The 20,974-nt window shown below is 32.5% G+C and overlaps 3 protein-coding genes across 3 annotated transcripts; 1 reads left to right on the top strand and 2 right to left on the bottom strand.

The window, feature by feature from the left end:
• The first annotated feature begins 1,775 nt into the window (after positions 1–1,775).
• Positions 1,776–9,001, top strand: LOC105798833 (uncharacterized). Its single transcript, XM_012629034.2, has 11 exons — positions 1,776–2,125; positions 2,938–3,102; positions 3,186–3,304; positions 3,681–3,755; positions 5,049–5,142; positions 5,247–5,306; positions 6,048–6,113; positions 6,197–6,295; positions 6,917–6,961; positions 8,035–8,134; positions 8,531–9,001. The coding sequence occupies exons 1-11, from the start codon at positions 2,003–2,005 to the stop codon at positions 8,617–8,619; spliced, it is 1,035 nt and encodes a 344-aa protein (XP_012484488.1). The 5' UTR covers positions 1,776–2,002; the 3' UTR covers positions 8,620–9,001.
• A 1,186-nt stretch (positions 9,002–10,187) lies between these two features.
• On the bottom strand, positions 10,188–13,102 carry LOC105798832 (BI1-like protein). Its single transcript, XM_012629033.2, has 4 exons — positions 12,778–13,102; positions 10,917–11,030; positions 10,671–10,828; positions 10,188–10,572 (listed from the first exon to the last, which is right to left on the bottom strand). The coding sequence occupies exons 1-4, from the start codon at positions 13,043–13,045 to the stop codon at positions 10,366–10,368; spliced, it is 747 nt and encodes a 248-aa protein (XP_012484487.1). The 5' UTR covers positions 13,046–13,102; the 3' UTR covers positions 10,188–10,365.
• Positions 13,103–13,610: 508 nt separating this feature from the next.
• On the bottom strand, positions 13,611–15,865 carry LOC105798831 (pentatricopeptide repeat-containing protein At5g18950). The gene is made up of 2 exons (XM_012629031.2): positions 15,733–15,865; positions 13,611–15,646 (listed from the first exon to the last, which is right to left on the bottom strand). Exon 2 carries the CDS (start codon positions 15,625–15,627, stop codon positions 13,792–13,794), a length of 1,836 nt encoding a protein of 611 aa, XP_012484485.1. The 5' UTR covers positions 15,628–15,646; positions 15,733–15,865; the 3' UTR covers positions 13,611–13,791.
• Between the last annotated feature and the right edge of the window lie 5,109 nt (positions 15,866–20,974).

The raw sequence follows: 20,974 nt of genomic DNA, 5'->3' as shown, positions 1-20,974 counted from the left end.
TGAATTGGGAAGAAGTGTTAGTTTTGTATACTTATCATGTTCATATCGAGAACGTTAAACTTGGTAACTTTAAATTATAAATATATGGTAGACATGTGTATATTGATATACATATTTACTTAGATTAGGATTGTTAACTCTAAGGTTATCTTCTTAAATTATTGAAATACCATTGAAAGCTTTACTCAACATATGGATTGTTTTCCCCATGCACAGGTTTCATTTAATGCAACATTTGTAAGCATCGACCTCAACATCCAATCCACAATCTCGATCTCGACAATATTTATTAGTTTCAACGTTACTTATATTTGGCATGTACCTAATAGGTTAGATTTTGTGGTAGTTTAATGTTGCTATATTTTATATTCTAGTTGTAATATATGGTGAATTTGTTGTATTTTATTAGGTGCATGTATAAATAAGGAATGTATATTTATTTGATAATTATCATATAAATGGTATAAATTTAATTATGAATTGATTGTAATTGCTCCGGCAACGAATATGACACACTGTAGCTTGGACCTGACAATCAGGTCGAATATAGGGTGTTACACAACCTGTTGGCCTAATGTCAAAAGTGTTATGATTTTCTTTGAATTCTTAAATTTTTAAAAAGTTAATTAATTGTTCACATGTATGCCACATCAGCAAAGTCAACAGACGTGAACTTTTCTATTCATTTTGGGGTGATTTGACAAATAACGTAAGTTTAAAGGCTAAAAGAGACGAAAATTAAATGGAAGGATAAAATAACTGGGCTGTTAATTTTTTTTATTTTAAAAAAAGTTCTGCCAGCGAGCTCCAAGCAAAGATTCAATGATCAGTATAGTGGATTAATACCATCGACGGGTAGAAGAACATACCTAAGATCCAAGTTGATTTAATGGCCAACGTTGAAGATTGGAAAAAAAAAGTTGTTTGAATTTTGGTTGCAGATTTGTGACGTCCAAAGTTATTTTATGAAAAAATAAACTGTAGAAGAGAAGGGGAAAAGTGCTTTCGATTGGTGCAAGTAGTGCGAATAGAAAAAGCCATATAACATCAATTTTAATAGTCTAATAACTAAAATGAAAACTTACTAATAATTTAGTGGCTAATGGTGTAATTTACCCCTTTTTTAAGGCACATAGTGATCGGTGAGAATTTCGTATCTATACCTTTCGGTTCGCAACATCTATCCTACTCATTCTTCTTAGGCCACTTCTCCAAATGGTCTATATCGTTAAACATTATTAAAAATCAACAAAAAGGTATGACTGGGTGAGCAACCATTGTTCAGAACTGTAATGAATTCCACTTGCTGCTTCATATTTGCTAGCAAGTTTCAAGTTAGAATTCTTACCCTTTGCGCTACTTTTTTATGCCTTAGGTCTCTCAATATTCCTTCTTGTAGGTTGCTGAATATAGACAATAAATGAATCGACATAATTTTTGGACGCACCAAAATAGGATGAAAACTTCAATAAGTATTTAAAGACATCCAGAATCTCCTCCCATTTGTCACTATTGATCACAACCAAAACCACATTCTAAGAAGAGAAACAACGAAATTGACAACATGTGCTTCGAAAACTTTTATTAGTTTCTCCTACTTATAAATGATGTACCAAAAAAAATATCTACAATCTATTTATAAAAATAGTAAAATTTTATTTTATTCATAAAAATAAGGGTTTGTGGATTTTTAAATTTAATATAAAAATAATTAAAAATAAAATATCATATATCGAAATAGAATTGCTGTCGGGTTGGACCCGTTTGACATTTCTCCTTGAAATGAAACATTTTTCCTGCAATTTATATATTTTCTAAATTCCCATTGAAAAAAGAAATACCCAAATTTTCCCGAGAAAAAAAATGTGAAAAGTCTCAATGATCAACAACAGATCAACGGATCTTTTTATCATTTCTCAATATACAAATCCTTAATCAAAGCGAAATCGAGAGATTATTGAATTTTGGGTAAAAATCATATCATTGCAACATTTAATAGATCATGTCTTTCTCATTCTTCAAGCCGTCGAGGCCGAAAACCCCACCAGAGGTTGCCAAAGCGATCAAAGACAGCCTTAATGCACTCGACACCAAAACCGTTGCTGAAGTTAAAGCCCTTGAAAAGGTTAAAGAAAATATATATATTTTTTAAATTTTGTGCTTGATATTTGATGTAATTTAATTCTTTCTTTCTATTTTTCTTGGATTTGGATCAAGTGGGGGAGTCTTAGATTTGTTTTAATATTGTAGTTATGAAATGGGTTTTAGGAATTATCTCATTTGCTTATGGTTTTGGCATTGTTTTTGCTGGTTGTTTGGGATTTTTTTTTTCTTAAAATTATATACCGTTTACTGTGCTGTTCTTCTCTTATGTTTGGAGCCCCTTGTTTCCCCTACTCTCATGAAAATGCATGTAAATTTCATTCGTTGTAATATAAACAAAATGGCTAATGCTTTATTTGTTGTAATAATAATACTAAGCCATTTTACTCGGACTCAAGTTCAAGTTTCGGATGTATGCTCAATTTTCGTCTAAGTTTTTCCATGTAGTTGGGGGTTTCCATATCTGGGAATGCGCCAGACTCAAATGTGGGATACATGCACTTTAAGAAATGAAGAGTACATTGCCTTTTTTGAGAGCTTCAAAACTTGAAAGCTCCAAGTGGAATGTTCAAGTTCTACTTTTGGAACCTAAAAGGGCAATGCTTGCTTGGTGTCTACGTCTTCTAATGTCGTCTCATGGGATTGACGCCATTTTAACCTGCTTTACGATGCAATGGAGATTGAATAAAATGATGGGATTTTGTTTCGGATGAGGTTATGTTAAGAAATGAAATCAACAATGGACTGCAGTCGTGTATTCAAGTACTTTGTTAATTACCGATTATATGTTTGAGAACTTGGATATTGATGGTTTTGTTTTTTTATTGTTCTTAGGCTATGGAAGAAGTTGAGAAAAATTTTGTGACAATGAGATGCATGCTTTCTGGGGATGGTGAGGTTGAACCGAATGTTGAGCAGGTCTCACAGTTGGCACTTGAAATCTCTAAAGAGGATGTTATTTCCCTTGTTGTTCACAAGTTACCGATACTGGGATGGGAAGTAAGTTCTATTCTTGATATTTTTACTGTTGTGGCTCATATCCGTTATTCTATAAGCATGCTAATGTAGTATATGTTTTCCAGGCAAGAAAAGATTTAGTCCACTGTTGGTCCATATTGTTGAAGCAACAAGTTGATTCCAAATATTGCTGTGTGGAATACATTGAGAAACATTTGGAGTTACTCGACTTTCTCGTAGTTTGGTAAGGTTATGAATGTCGTAACATTTATCTATGTGCATGCCTTTTTACAGCTTGAAAATCCCTATAGTATGTTGTCTGTCTATGTTGCTCTGATCCTTCATTTCTCTTAAAGTACCTATGTCTGGCACATATTTAGACATTGGTATGGAGTTTTGGTCCTCCAAGGGCCCTCTAGATGCATGGCAAAACTTATAAAAAGTTAAACATATCTATGTGCTCAAGTTTGAATAACCACTATCTTGCTTATTAAATATGCATAATACTGGTTTAAAGGTATTGACCAGTATTTATACTGAAATAACATGACCTAAGTCATATGTGCTTTTGAATCATTAAAGTTGGGTGTATTAAGTCTTATTTCTGTTTTTGCAAGCAGCTATGATAACAAGGAAATAGCTTTAAATTGTGGAAATATGTTGAGGGAGTGCATCAAATTTCCATCACTTGCACAGTAAGACATTCGAACTTTATGACTATTCTTTTGTATGATTGAAGTACTTAACGTTGTTGCTAAAATGATGCTGTGATTAAAAATGCCACTTAATCCTCAATGATCATTGTATTATATTTCTGAAAAGGAAATATGTTTCTTTTAGCATATAAATGCTCATATTTTTTTAATTGGATTCTATTTCATCTAAACTTATGGTGAGCTTTGCATGTTGCATTGATTGCAATCAATGTCCTCATCCTTGTTCTTTTCATATGATTTAAGTATCTGCTTCCAATGCATATCCGGACATGGATATAGGAATATAATCCTCCAAGCACCCTCCAAATACATGGAAATCATTGAAAAAATTGAACATACCCATGTTGGACACATACTGTTGTCTGACACTTACACTCCAGTTTAAAATAGTTTCCAACTATGATTTTAGGGTTGAGGTAGTGGAGAACCGGAACGTGCATGTAATATGTTTCCTTCAGCTAAATATTCACATATAACTCAAGTTCTTAGTTGTCTGAGTAATCTCCTCTTTCAGTATCTTATGATGACTTTAACTTGATACTTGGTTCCCAAAGATAAACTTATTGTTATATTCTAAATTGAGCTGCTTTAAAAGATCAACTGTAAGGCATGTTATGAAGTTATCTAGTAAAATAACCTTGGATATTGGAGAACTCAGGAACTAGTGAGCTATAGAGACTGGCAATGGACAGCCAATTAACTGTTTTAGTGCTACTATGTTGCCAACTTTTCTTTTTTCATTAAAGTATCCGTGTTTGGCACCTGCCTCTAACATATATTTGAACACGGGTTTGAGGATATGATTCTTAAAGGACCCTCCAAATGCATGGAAATCTTAGAAAAAGTTGAATATGCCTGTATTGTACATGTATTAGTGTCTGAGACTCAGTCTGAATGACAATGGTGCCAGTTGCTGCTTTTGTTAGTTGTCAACCTCTTTTCTGTTTCTACGAGCTAGTCCAAGCAAACTAGAGGATTCAGAATTGGCTGCTTGGGCATTTTCTTCATTTTAAATTCATGTTTTTTTTTTTTTAAATCTACAAGTGTCCAAGATTCCCTTAAGTCCTAGTAATAAAGGTGACGCTGCTTTTGTTAGTTGTCAAACCCTTAGCTGGTTTGAGTCTATTAGCTAGTCCAAGTAAACTAGAGGACCAATAAATTGGCTTCTTGGGCGCTTTCTTCATTTTAAATTTGTGTTTTTGATGCAAAATTTCTTAACTGAAAAAGCAAGTTTCACTTTTTCACCAGTTAAATTTTGTAGTGCTTTTTCAGATACATATTAAATTCTGCTAGCTTTGTGCTGTTCTTCAAATTTGTGGAGTTGCCCAACTTTGATGTTGCTTCTGATGCATTTTCAACCTTTAAGGTCAGATTTGTTAGTTTCTGAGTCTTACGTTACTTTAGATTAACTAAATACATTTACGGGTTATGTTTTCTTTGTCTTATGTGTGTGTGATTGAATATTCTCAGGATATTCTTACAAAACATGCATCATTGGTAGCTGAATATTTGACTGGTCATTATGATGAGGTACATTTACATACTGTTTAATCCTAGAAGCATGGACACGGACATGTAAAATGGGTACAACTTGAAGATGAAATTAAAAAAAAAAAATTAGGACATGAATAAGGCAGGACACAACAATAAATTCTTTTATATATAACAAAAAAGTAAAATTGGTGCTTTTCAATTTAAGACTAATATACAAATAGCTTCTAAATTTTAAAAATTCTTTTTGAATATAAAAACTTGAACCTTAAAAACTCATTATAACCAAATTACTCATTATTGATTCTGTATTTGGGAGAAAATGCAAAATAATAATAATAATAAGAAGAAGAAGAAGAAGAAGAAGAAAGAAAGAGGAAAGCTTCCTCGTGTGTCTGGAGGTATCTGGGAGTGTCCGTTCATGATTTAATCATGTTTTGACTGTCTATGGTATACCTTTTTTTACTTGTCCTCATGTGTCAGAAATGTATTCTGCTGTGTCTGGCACTTGGAAGCTCCCTTTGTATCTAATGCAGACTCCGAATGGTCTTGCCGGAGTGCAATTTTGCTTTAGGACTTTATGTTGATTGAATTATTCATCTTATACCACCTGCTCAGCTTAAAAATATCTTAGGGATTGTTTTATATTGTATTTACACTTCTGGTAAGGCTCAACTGCAACTACTTGTGATGAATTGGTGTGGATCTTTTCTTAAGTTCGTTGAATTATTTGTTTTCCCTTTCTCTTTTTGCTTGTCTAATGAGATATTGTTGTTTCAGTTCTTTGATCTCTATGAAAAACTCCTGACCTCTTCTAATTATGTCACAAGAAGGCAATCTTTAAAGGTTGGTTTTGCCTCTCTCTCCTTTCGTTCCAGTTTTGTTCTGTTGATATTTTGAATGTTAATGCTGCAATTTTTTTGGTTTAGCTTCTATCGGACTTTCTTTTGGAGGCTCCAAATGTGCAGATAATGAAGCGCTACATTTTAGAAGTTCGATACTTGAAAATCATGATGACATTGCTGAGGGTACATTCTAACTTTAGCTTCTCTATGATCTGGTTGGTATTCATTGATTTGAACCATCCATCAGTAGTTCTGATGTTACTTGAGCTTGAGAGTGTGGGATACGGGTATGCTCAAAATTTTTAAGTTTTTCCATATGTTTGGAAGATCAAACTCTTATGTCCATGTCCATATATGTGTCGGACATAGGTGTTGAACATGGATGCATAAAGATACATGAACAACAGGGGTAACATAGACCGGGAGGGCAGGATGATATTTTTGTTTATGGGAATGGCTTTAACTTATTAATTATTATTTTGGTCTTTCAACTTTGAATAGATTGGACCTAGTGGAACCTTTTGAGCTCTCTGTTTTTACTTTATGTTTCTCCTACTGTTCAATTTTCTTGAAGCATCCATGTCCCACACCTGTATTCTAGATGTGGATATTATCCTCCAAGAACCCTTTTAGTACATGCGAACAACCTAGAAAAAATTGAACATACCTGAATCTGACACTAACACCGGGGTCCAAGTAAGTTTTTATTTGCATATCTGATATGATGTTCCACATTTGGGTTTCCTTGGTACATTAAATACCCCAAATCAGCATTTCATTTTCTGCTCTTTTGTTTCAATGCAGGATTCAAGCAAAAACATTCAGATTTCTGCTTTCCACATTTTCAAGGTGATCTCTCTTTTGTCTCTCTTATTGACGTGCATCAGCCTTTACCCAAAATTCTAAAAATGAATAAAATTTAAAAACCGACTGAGATACGAGAGATAAACTGGAATAATTGAACCGAAATTAATCAGTTTGTTGGGTTGGGTTGAATAATGTTAATTGAGTTTAGGAATGTTTGAATAAAAAATATAATTCATTTTTTAATTATCGATTTCAACTGGAAATAGGAAAACTGCTAACAGATTGAATAAACATGTTAAAACCTATCTTACTTAGACTTGGGTGTATCAGACAGGTATGTATCTGATATGAGCACAAGTTTTTCAAGAGTTTTATTTATTTGAAAGGTCCTTTTGAATATCATATTCCAATATCCATGTCTGAGTAATGGTCGGGTACTTAAAGAAAATGATGAGTTAGAGTAACATAGGTTAAAATTGAACTAGTGTTTGATAAATGATGAGTTAAGAGTAACATAGGTTAAAACTGAACTAGTGTTTGATAAATTAAAATTTAAGTGTTGAAAAATTAAGTACTGAATTTATATTATAAAATTGTTAGGTATATTAGTAAAATTAAGTACGGAATATTATTATACTGTTAGATAATAGTAAACAATAAATTTTAATAATTATTTATTTCATAATTTTAATCCTATGATGGTTTTGGATAAAGTTAAACATAATAATTTCGAAAATTTCATTATTTAACATAAATAAAGAGATAATTTATTTTAAATATATTTTTCCAAAATAAAATTAACTTAGCATTTTCAACATTAAGTGATAAACTATTATTTGCTTATCATATTCAACATTTTTTGTTGAAATTTCTATATCAATTAAAAACCTAATTCAGTTGTCAAACACAATTAAAAAATTAAATGCTGAAAATTTTCTTAACTTTATCCAACACATCCTAAATTATTTAACCACAAATAGAACCAAAACTAAACAAACTGAATGAGCTGAATTTGATTGGTTACAGTGGTTTGTTCAGTTAGCCGACACCTAAAATAAAAAGACAAATTGGCGTCTGATTTATGTTTTTTTAAATCTTTGTTTATTCACATGCAGGTTTTTGTTGCTAATCCTAACAAGCCAAGAGAGATAAAGATCATTTTGGCAAAAAACCATGAGAAATTGTTGGAACTGCTTAATAGTCTCTCAGGGAAAGGTATTTATTCTTTTCGCTATTACTTTGTCTGAACCTACATTGTATGAACTTATGTTACTCGGATTTAGAGGTGTCCATCACTGTCATGACTATGGTAAGATTTTCTTAATTTTTCTATGTATTTGGAGGTCATATTCTTGTATCCATGTGCCGGACATGAGTACTTAAACAAAAATAGTCGTAGCAACATGGTTCGGAACAAACGACTCCAGATCTATGTTTCTATCATTCTTTATTTTCTTGAAATACCCCTACCTGTAACGAGTTTGGACATGACTATTGGTATGGAAAAACTTGAACATAACTGTGTTGGACACTCAAATTCGAGTAAACATATTGAAACCATGCTTCTCGTTATTCTTTTGCTTGTCTCTTAAGAAATCATGGTCCTTGCAGGTGCGGAAGATGAGCAATTCGAAGAGGAAAAAGAGCTAATTATCAAGGAAATTGAAAAAGTATCCCGGTTGCAAAGTCTTAAATCCTAGCTTCCTCTTCTCGTTCAGTTAAATGCTAAATTCTGTGGTGGCTGGAACTGTTTGCTGAGGAAAAAAGGGCTGCAACTAAGGATTATCAGAGGTTGGATATAAGATAAATATACAAGAAATAGTAAGGCCTTCTAATTCTAATATCTTGTTAGGACTATCCATGAATTATGATATTTTCGTACAAAAGTGTGAAGAAGAACTGATGACTAGACTTGATTGCCGTGTGATTGATTGAAAGGGTGACTGTATGAATCATCTGCAAACTCGTGTCATGCTAGTGGTGTATGACTGAGTTCGGTATCTGGATCTAGGGTTTGTAGTAGAATTGAAGCATTTTTTTTCCCCTAACAAAGTAAAAAATGTTTGGTGTGGAAGTTCTTAACTTTCTATGTTATGGTGGAATTGCTGCAAACTAGAACCTATAATATCAGATATGGCAGGTAAAAATAATTAGAACACTACATGAATGACATGGATACCACCTGAATATACAAACATGTTATTAATATGTTAAAATCTATATAAAACATCTTAAATACGATTATGAGTTATGACAATGTAGCAAAGACCTATACAAGGATTAGGATTATTAAGAAGAAACTGTATAGAAAACATCAGCGGCAGCCAAAAGCTGCAAGGCCGCAATTCCTTCAACTTTCCTGATGAATTGCTGTTGAAGTTTCGAATACTCTCGACCGGGAGAGGTGGTAGGGTTGGAGATTGGGGGGGAGAAAAGGATAGGAAGGTGGGCAGTGAAATCGGGGTTAAGCCGCCGGCATGTCTGATTTGAGCTTGGTCCAGGGAGGAGAAGATAGTGGAGGCTTGGACCATATGTCTTGGCACCAACAAGGGCTTGCATGGTGGGAACACAAAAGCATGAGATGGAATGAGCGTAAATTTGATGGTTTCCAAGATTAATTTTTTGGTTAAAAGTTCATAAACTTTTTCATGACAATTTAAAAATTTATACAATTTAATATTAAAACAAAAAAGAATATCCAATAGATTATGTATATTAAATTTCGAGTAAATTAAAAATATGTATTTTATATGGAAAACTTTTAAGCTTTAAAAACATATTAAGGGTGAGTTTGAATGGACAATGTGTTTAAACAGCGATGGCGATGAAATTAGATATTATAACGATACTGTAGCGTGAGACAAAAAAAAGCTAAACGCACCGCACCTAATTAAATTATACAATTACATTACATCAACAAATTCAACCATTGGATCAACAAATTCAACCATTGGATTATTAAAATGTTAATAGTACAAAAAATTATTTAAGTAAAATTAAATTAGTTTTATGTTAGTATAAGTGAATCATTCTCCTAAAATAATATACTGATTTTTATTATAATTAATATATCCTTTTCAAGATTTGAAAATAAAGAAAAAGAAACTGTAATATTAGAATTCAATTTCAACCTATACATATAAAAGAGAACTTGGATGCATGTCCATGTTTCATTAGAAAGAACTGCAAATTTGTGCAACCAGCTTAGTGGCTGGTAAAACACCACAAGAAAAGATTAGATCTAGCAACATGATTACACAATATCAAATAAGTAAATAGAACATGATTATAACATGAGAAAATACACAAATACGGTACGAATACAGTAATTGCCAAGTCTAGCAAATATACTAATAGACAGTAATATTTTTCATATTCATTGGACAATAACTCAATCGCCATACCATGAAATCTTTCCGACCGACCTTGTTAGAAATATTGTATAACTAGTTATCCCCGGATCTCAGAACCCGTAAAATGGAAATGAACAAATTCAGGATGTCCAAATAAAGAGTGGCGGAGGCCAAAATGTAATCATCATATGTGAAGCGTTTGATCAGGTTGTCGGTGTCATATACTATGTACCCACAGAAAATCAACGCACTAATTCCACCATATACAGCAGTAGATGTTGGGCCGAGCGGGAAGAACATCTGCATAATAACAAAACACATATACTAAGTCTGATGAATCCTATATACAAGTAGGTGGAGGCATGAGTAATCATATAGCGTTAACTGCGATATTTCACCTGGATTAGACCAGTTAAGATGAGGATAATAAGGCCGGTGAACAAAATCGGTCCGAGATAGCTGAAGTCCTTGCCCTTCTTCGATGCCCAGAAAGTGTAGCCAGTAAGAGATGCAACCACAGCAGCTGTCAAAATTAGCGCTTCAAGCACGATTCTTCCTGAAAGTATATAAAAGTGGATGGTTAGTATAATTCTCGATTTATAACCAGACCGAGGATGTTTAACAACAAGCACCAAGATACTAACCATCGGTATTTGCACAGCTCACACCAACTGTGAGACTCAATGACACGGTGAAGAGGCCGAGGATAACCAAGTTCACAGGGTGCTTTTGGTGATAGACATGCAAGGGCCACAACACTGCATGGATTAGGTTTTAAAATTATTAATCAGAGAAATATGACACAACGGATCAAACAGAATTCCGTAAAATCTTGAGTGAAGGCGTAGTTTTTTTCCAAATTTTTCCATGTATTTGCAAGATCCTTAGAAGGTCAAATCCCCGCATCCATGTTTGAATATTGTGTTGGACATGAGTACTTCAAGCAAAATGTAAAGTCAGATCAACATGGGTTTAAGATAACTAAGATTTCAATTAACACAAGAGTTGGAGGCCAATGTTACCGATTTTATCAGAAAGATAAAGAAGCCATTGAAGAAGGTATTCAGTACCAACTCTGAAGGTTAGTTTATGAAATTATTAGATGAACTAAGAACTTCCAATGTAACCAAACAAAGAGAAAGGCAAACTGGTGTACATTATGGGACAGTTCAGAAGGCAACAAGGAGAGCATAACAGTCTTATGCCATTAATCATATATATTATTGATACCGACTGCAACCAGTTAACTGGTTCACACAAAGGTAAGATTATCATAGGAATGCAACAAAGTAAGAAAAACTAAGACAAAAGGATATTATTCATAAGCTTTCCATATTTATTTTAATTTCAAAATATTAATTCAATAAATTTCTTTATCCTATTCTGACATACAAAATATAAAAAAATGAACACAAAGATCTCCAGTATTAGTAAAAAGGTTGAGGAACAGCACATACTGTCATATTAAAAACCTAATGTGACATAACTGGCGGAAAATGAGATTCTAAACCCGTAAATTCCCCATGAAAAGAATCAGAATAAAGGCAAGAGCAATTAGAATAGATATATGGAGAATATTGCAGAACACCATCCTTGTTTAGGGAACAAAGCTTCTGTCAAATCCTTTACTCAATCCTTAGATTATTTTCTAAACAAAATGAGGCAGCTAAAAGTTCTAAATTCATAAATTCCACATGAAATGAATCCGAATAAAGCCAAGAACAGATAGAATCTATATATATACACAACAATAGAATACTATTCTTGTTTGGGAACAATATGTTTGTCAAATCCTTCACTCAGTCATATACTTCAGAATATTGTTTAAACACCAAACCCCTCACACTTGACTCAATTTTCTTTCTAAGTTTCTCATATTTTTAGGTTAGGCGTCATCTGTTTCAATTATGGTTAATATATGCTGTTTGTCCCTGTACTTCTACAGAATTTGAAATTTAGTCTCTGTACTTTATAAGTTAAAAATTATATCCTCTTTCTTTTTCAATTTGAAAATCTGAGTCCAATAATTTAGGCGGTTAATAGTTTCTATAAAAAATTTGTCAACTTAGCATATTCATTTCCATCATAACAAGTCATATGGCAGCCAAATTGGCAAATTTAGACTAATAATATTATGATTGAACTAGAAATCTCAAGGACTAATGGCATATTTTAACCTTCAATTATATTACAACTTCAGTAGCCCAATATTTTGTTCATCCAAACAAAGATGACTTCATAAAAGAATTACGTTGAAAATTCAAGTCTAAGATACGATTTATTAACAAATCTAACCTTAATCTAACACTTGCAGAGATCAAATTCATAATAAACAATGAAAATGCCCTAATTAACAGCTATATAACATATATATATATATATATATACTATTCAAAAGAGACCTAAAAATATTTGCTGCACAATTTAAAATTCAGCAGGATTAAAGCGCATAAAGAATCAAAATTGAACAAAAAAAACTTAGAAAAAAAAAGGTGAGGACTTTACAGACGAAGGGGATTAAACAGAGGAAGAGCAAGAGGCCAGAATTTCCACGAAGGAGCTCGTTGACCGGAGCCGAAAGAACCACGAAGGCGGAGACCACGGTGGTTAGAACCAACTGCGCTGCCAAGATGCCGTAAACCTTGCGGATAAAACCCCACCGGAGTTGGTTCTCGCCGTAGCTGAGTCCCGGGTACAAAGTCTCCCCTGATTCTAGATCTATCTCATCCGCCTTGTTGGCACTCGAGTGGCTTACGCGATCGTATGCAAACATTTTCTCTCTCTCTGTTGTATGTTTTCCCGGAAAATGAGAGCGGTAGAAAGAAACTGTGGGAAAACTACCGGGGGATTTAATTATATAGTATAAGGTAGCCAATCAAAATAGTTGGTACAGTGGGGACCACAAGTTGACTTCTAATTTAATTAAAATTCCGAATTAGATGAAATTAACAAAATTCATTCATCTTAAATTTATATAATTTGAATTTATCCAAATTGAATTATTATTTTAATTAATAATTTTTTTAGTTAAACATAATGATAAATGTATTTTATATCAAGGAAAAATAAATTTTAATATAAGATAAAAACAAATAAATTTATTATTATTCGAGTTTGATATCAACTATGAACTTTGTTTTGTTTATAATTATGGTTAAAAGAAAAGAATCTTGTAAATTTCTATGCGTTAATTGACTTATTTCTTGATGTTTAGGGCAATCACGAACTCTAAAAAATGGAGAAAGAAAGAAAATAGAATTATTTAAATGACTAATAATTCTAGTTTAATTTTAAATGATATATTTAAAGAGTTGACTTGTAAATTTTCATGAAAAGAGTTTACCCTCAACCAACTCGAATTGTCATTTCATTATTAAAGAAAAATACAAGGTACAGCTCTTCATTTTCCCTAAAAAGTACCTATGGCCGATGCCCGTATCGGGCACATTCGTACATGGGTGATCGTCACCTCCGAGTTTTGAGTAACATGAGATAAATGAACATGTAGAAATGCTTTGCTTAATTTGTTTCAAGGACCTCACTTAAACATGATTCAACCAGATGAGTATTCCTTTGGCAAAACTTGGTAACAATAGAATGGCATATGCTTGTTTTAAGTGCATAACCTAATCTAAACATAAAGTCTAGAACAAGTAAAGAATCATCCAACCTATCACTTTCCGAGAGAGATTGAATCAGTTTCTCCAAAGTCTTCTTTTGCGGTTTGAGTTGATTCTCCAGCATCTCTTTGAACCGTTCCATTCCCTCTGCAACATGTCCTTGCTTGCATAATCCAAAAATTAAGTGATTGCGAGTACAATCTTTCGGTTCTAGACCTTGACTGTGCATGTCATTTAACAAACTTTCAGCTTCTTCGATATGACCAGCTTGACATAGGCATTTTATAATAGGGGTATACGATGAAGCAGATGGCTGTAAACCCTGTGCTAAGAGTTCATGAAGCAGATTTAGACTCTCAACGACTTTTCCTTCCACGCAAAAGCCCCGGATCAGATTGTTGAATGTGATCAAATCACGAACAACGCCCTTTCGAGGCATTTCTTCAAATAAACAATAAGCTTCATCCGTCTTCCCATGTGAACATAACCCTGTTATCATGGTATTGTAACTTACGGTCATTTCACCATAACCTTTTTCGAGCATCTCCTTATATAGTCTCTCAGCCTCTTTAAGGTTATGGGCCCTATAAAGACCATTAAGCAGTGCATTATAAGTGTATTCATTTGGAACCATTCCCTTATTAATCATCTCAAACCAAAGCTTTCTGGCTTCCCTGAGCTCCCCAATCTTACATAGCCCATGAATTATTGTTGTATACATGACCCTATCCGGAGAATGCCCTCTATCCTTGAGATCGTTGAAAATCCGGAAACCTTCCAACCACTTTCTGTTCTTACAGAGCCCATTGATGACTTCCTGATATGTATAGATATTGGGAGCACGATCTGTAGCAATCATTGTGTGAAGAAGTTGAGATACTCTACCATAATCCTTCATCTTACAGAAAGCTGCAATCAATTTGTGAAAAGCAACCGTATCCGGCACCAACCCATCAGCCAAATTTTGCTGAAGAATTTTGTAACCTTTCGAAGCTTTCCCATCGATACAAAAGGCTTGAACCAAACACCCGAGGGTCCCAACATCAATATTGACCCCAATACCGGATTCTACCATATCCTGATACAATTTCCACATAAGATCATTCCTACCAACCTTAAGACAAGCCGATAATGCTAAATTCCACGTCTCTATTGATGGACAATGACCGATCTCACTCAAGGTCGAGAACACATCAACAGCTTCTTCAACCGATTCATTTTCACAAAGGCATCTTAAGTAACGTTCTAAAGAACCTGGCTTGGGCTCAAAACCGGTCTGTTGGAGAAAATTTCTTGCCGCTTTGGAAGCCTTAGCCTCCACAAGCTTATCAAAGAGCATATTACACGAATCAAAGTCTGGAGAAAACTCGTATTCAGACCGCAGCCAATGAAAGAAACGCAGAGAGAAAAACACATTATCTTGCTGTCTCAAAAGCTCTCGGAAAAACCAGGGTTCCGAAAAATTAAAAGAGGGGAAATGTGAAACCAGTGTTTCCTCCCATCTAGGAACTGTTCTAGTAATCTTGCAAACTTGTTTGACAATGTCTAAATTAGATTGCCTTACAGAATCATTCAACTGTTCTTCACATGGTTTTTGATTCTTTACAATTTCCTTAACAATAAAACTAGTTTCTTTGGATTCTATAGTGAGATTTCTGATTTGGGTATTAGGGTTTGGAACAGTTCTAGGGTTTAGCCTAAGGAAATTTACGATAAATGATGAAGCTTTAGCCATGGAGTACCAGCTTTTTGACCTGATTTCATCAATGGGTAGTTTTGATTTAAGCAAAAGATAGAGGATTTAAGGTCAAAAACTGAAAATAAAATGGATTAAACTTACTGAGGAATGCGATTTCGAATTCCTTGGAAGATGAAATGGAAGCCCCAATTGATTTACTTTATGAAGATTGAGATTGCTAAGAATTTCAGATGGGAGAATTTCTGCTGCGCTTATGGGCAAAGGGTTTTAGGGGAATAATTTGCAGGGAAAATATTTCTATCGTTAGAAAAAAAAATTAATTTACAATATAGCCCCTGAGCTATTTCCATTTCATTATGTTGGTACTTAAATTTATTTTTGGGTAAACTACACAGCAGATCACCCTAAAATAAAGTTATTTTTATTTTGGTCACTCTAAATAAGATAATTACTCTAAATAAGATAATTGCTCGAATTGATTTGTACTAAAAATTTTCATTAACCCACTAATAAATTGGTGACATGGCATTTTTTTTTTTTGCCTAAAGCAAGAGAGCTCTCTAACTAATCCAAAACACATTTTTATTTATTTATTTGTTGTCGTCCTCCTATGCCTAACTTTCCACCGCTAAGAACTTTCCTAATCTTTTGGAGTTCTATATGAATCTAAATCGACCACCACCATCACCATCATCATCATTGGAATCTTAAAAGGAAAAAGTGAAAGAAAGTTATAAACTTCAACAAAAATGGCCATCATCGAAGTCTAAAATCAGTAGCAAAAGGAAGAAACCCAAAGAAGAGCTTGAAAAAGGTGGCAACAAACTATAAACTTAAACAAAAGCGACTATCGTTGTTATCGAAACCAAGAAGGAGATCAATAAACCCGAAGAAGAAGAGCTTGAAAAGGTAGCAAAAAGGTATAAACTTAAACAAAAGAGACCATTGTCTTCATCAGAACTTGAAAAGGAGATCGGTAAACCCGAAGAAGAGCTTGAAAAGGTGACAGAAAGGTACATTCTTAAACAAAAATGGCTATCGTCTTCATCAGAACCCGAAAAGGAGATCAGTAAACCTGAAGAAGAAGAGCTTGAAAAGGTAACAAAAAGGTATAAATTTAAATGAAGGCGACTATCGTCTTTATTGAAACCCGAAAAGAAGACTGATAAACCCAAAGAAGAGCTTTAAAAGGTGACAGAAAGCTATAAACTTAAACGGAAATAACCATCATCTCCATTGAAACCCGAAAAGGACATTGATAAACTCGAAGAATAGCTCAAAAATGTGACAAAAAGCTATCATCTTCTATGGGAAAACCTATTAGGAGTTTTCAATACCGGGATTAATGAAGTTGGGAGACAAGTGTTGAATTTTAGTTGTTTTTCAAAATGTTCATATGATACCAATCAACAAGATTACGAAACAAGCAATAAAAAACAATAAAAAACAATATTTTAGACTAATTATAGAGATGTCTTTAACTTTAATCAAAACTAAAAAAAAATGTCACATCAGTAATCTATTAGTAGATTAACTACAGTAATCGATTCGAGTAATTATCTTAATTAAATTGATTAAATTGAAAAAAAATTAGAGTGATTAAATTAGAAAACGTTACTTTAAGTCACCTGCTATGTAGTTTATTCTTTATTTTCTTTCATATTAATGCTTAAAGTATTATTTTGTATCGGTTAACCTCGGATAATATCAAACAATAAAAACATAAAAGGTGGTATCGTCAACCTCGATATTTTATAAGATAACTTGAGATAAAAGGCTTATTTAAATATTAAAATATATAAAAAAACTAGAAAATATAATTTAAAACATGAATAAAGTCTGTAAGTGTTTTATTTTTACAGTTTGTAATGCTAAACACAAATTTATAGGATCTGATAGGATGATGATTAGAAATTATTTTCAAATCAGAAATGGATGGAGACAGTGTAAAATATATACTTCAGGGGCGTTGTGAGAAAAATTACAATGAATTATAAATTTTGAGGTTATATTATAATGTATTTTACAAAATTTTAAGGGTTTAGATAATGATTTTACCATTTTTTGGAGGAAACATTCATGGTCGCTCTAAAATAGAGTTTGTCTTATTATGGTCACTTTAAAATTATTTCCTCAATTTAGTCATTTTTTTTGTAATAATGAAAATTAAAACAAATACAGATTGCAAAAGATAGTCCCCTCCCTCTAGTGGGGATACTTCATAAATTCATATTTCATGGATTCCCCCATGTGCTTGCTTGACCAGGCTATCAGTCTCCTAATTGTCCCCTCTAGAAATATGCGAAATACTCCAATAATCAAATTGTGATAATAACTGAAAAACCCTCCTTATCAAGGTTAGGTTCCCCCTATGACTCTTTTGAATAACCTTAGCAGCCTCAAGGCTATTGGCCTGGATTCTCACATGATCATAGCCCCCATCAATTAAAATGCCTAAACCATCCAAGATGTCCCAAAGTTCAGCATCAAACACTGAGCAACTCCCCAATAATCTATTATAACCAATAATCCACTCTCCATTATGATTTCTTACAATACCCCCGGTAGCTAAAAAATACATTAATCTACTAACAGATTGCTGATATGACATGTTAGCCCATTGAGTGACTGACATGTGGCTATTTTCTTTTTAGACTTTTAAATCAAACTAAGGGTCTCTTTATAATTCGTCCAGAACACTTTGTTTTTATTTTTTCTTGTTCTTTGTTTCTTCTTCTTGTTTTGGTTTTTAAGATGACAAACGAGCCTTTTTTCATCAATTGACTTCATTACTTTTTCATTCTTCCTTTTAATCATGTCTTTCACTGTTTTCTCGATAATGGATGTATGACAACTATTTTTCATGTCAAAACCTACCCTCTACACGTGAATAGCAACATGAAATTGAAGTTTTGATAATCTAGCTTTAACCGAAAACCCTTGTACAAATCAAACCTAGAGATCAAATTCATAATATTTGAAGCTATCTTGTTGAATTTCCATATCTGAGGAATCAATAAATTTCCATATCTGAGGAATCAAATTCATAATATTTGAAGCTATCTTGTTGAAACTAAAACATTCACAATATCACAAATTCCTATTATAAGTTTAACATACTTCTCATCTTCAACCATAACTTTATATAAATTACCCAATGCTTGCTTTTTCATCTCTTTATCCCCAATTTTCGTTCTTATTAATAAATCCTTTATGTAAAACTTCATATCATCTTTAAAAGCACTAAGACCAGGCCTAGAAACAACAATGGCGAAACAATGGGTTCAAATCCTAGCACCGTAAAACCCAAGAAAAAGTGAGAGAAGAGAAAGAACAAAAAAAAAGTGTTTTAGACTAATTATAGAGAAATTTTTAGGTTTAATCCGAAGTAAAAAAATGTCACGTATCGCCACTTAATGGGTTAATGTGCCACATCAGCACTCCGTTAGTGAATTAACCGAATTTTTAATGGTAATAGTTAATTCAAATAATTATCTTAAATAGGGTGACTAAATTAAGAAAAAAATTAGAATGACCAAAATCGAACAAACTCTATTTTAAAGTAATTGTAATTGTAGTTTATCCTCGTCTTTCATGCAACCATCACAAGAAATAGAATTTTTAGTGGAGAAAAAAATTAGTCACTAAAATTATAAAAACTAGTCACTATAATTTATAGTGACTAAATCTAAAGTCATCACTTGTCGTCACAAGTACCTCTGTCACTATTGTATTTGTGACCATTGTTATAAAATGGTCGATCATATTTTTGTCACTAAAATTTAAGCAATTGTGACACAAAAATTGTTACAAGTATTTAAGTTTTTGCAACCAAATTGTTGACACTAAAATTATAAATAATTGTAACAGTAATAAATGGTCACATGTATTCAACTTTTTATGACCAAATTTTCAACACAAAATTGTAAACAATTGTTCCAAAATTAAATAGTCACAATTATTTAATAGTTTGTGACCAAATTTTTACACTAAAATCTTAAGTAATTCTAATAAACATAAATGGTCACAATAACTCTTTTTATAGTAAAATGTCTTTTACCCTAAAATTAAATTTTTAACAAAAAAATAGTCAAAATAACTAATTTCGAAACTTTTTTGAGATCAAATTTTTATTTAAAAATAAAAGAAAATGGAGATGGAGTCGCCACAAATCTTTTTTATTTAGGTGTGATTGGATCACCTCAAAACTCATTTTAATAAAGTGTTAGACTTATTAAAATGATACTTTTTGGTCTACAAAATCTAGGAAATGGGTTCGGTAGTCGGTTATGCATGAGGAAGGATTAGCACCCTCATAACGCCCAAAATTGGTACCTAGTAGATTACTTGATGTCTTAGTATCGAGAATTGAAAATTTGAAGAGAATTTAAAACACGATCCCTTTTTCTATTAAGACATTACTTAATTAAAATTAATTTTTGCGAAAAGGGCTTATTTAAGGTTAATCGAGAAGAAAGGATCATGTCCCGTAAGTTAGGACACAAAACCTTAAATCCTCGAAGACAAGAATAAACGCCATTTGTTCATTACTTAAATCTCGTTTTTTATTTGTAAAATAGATATTTGACTATTTCGGTTTTAGAAGAAGCCAAATTCCGTAAGTTAGGAATACAGCTCTTCTAATTCCAAAAATAATGAACATTGCCTCGATTTAAAATTTTTTCTTTTTTATGCATTGTGCAAAAACAAACGTAACATTTAAAGTGATGTGCATTTAACTTATTCGGGCATAATATAAAAATGGATAAGTATATTTAAACACAATGTATGATATAGTGATAATGAATTAATATAAAATGGCTATATGGGTATAATATTAGAATGATAAATAATAAATAAATAAAGGAATATTATAATAATAATGTAATTATAATAATATTAATAATAATCATGTATGACATGAAAGTGCCAAAAATAATAAAAGATATAATGAAATAACAGGACCAAAAGAATAAAAATAAAATAATAATGACAATAATAATAAATAAATAAAATGCACAAATAAAAGAATGTATACAATCTAATTTTTAAGTATATATAAAAATAAAGAAGTAATGAATAAATAAATAACAGTTTGTAAAAAGGTTGAAGTTAAATAACAAGGATTAAATTGAAATTTAAATGAAATTAGGGGTATAAATTGTAAATAAGAAAAAATAAACTAATAAAATGGAATAAAGGACCAAAATAAAATGCGCAAAAAGAAACAGAGACTAAATGGGAAATTATCCCAAAACTCCAGGACACGCGTCATTCCCCAGGGGGTCAGCGTACGAAGGACTAAATCGAAAATAAATTAAAATTAAGTGATAAAATAAAAAATAGAACAAGACTATTGAAAACCGCCTAAAAAGCGAAAGGA

Source organism: Gossypium raimondii, chromosome 9 (assembly GCF_025698545.1).
Source record: "Gossypium raimondii isolate GPD5lz chromosome 9, ASM2569854v1, whole genome shotgun sequence".
In the NCBI taxonomy this organism is placed as follows: Eukaryota; Viridiplantae; Streptophyta; class Magnoliopsida; order Malvales; family Malvaceae; genus Gossypium; species Gossypium raimondii.
This window is presented reverse-complemented; position numbering and strand designations above follow the sequence as displayed.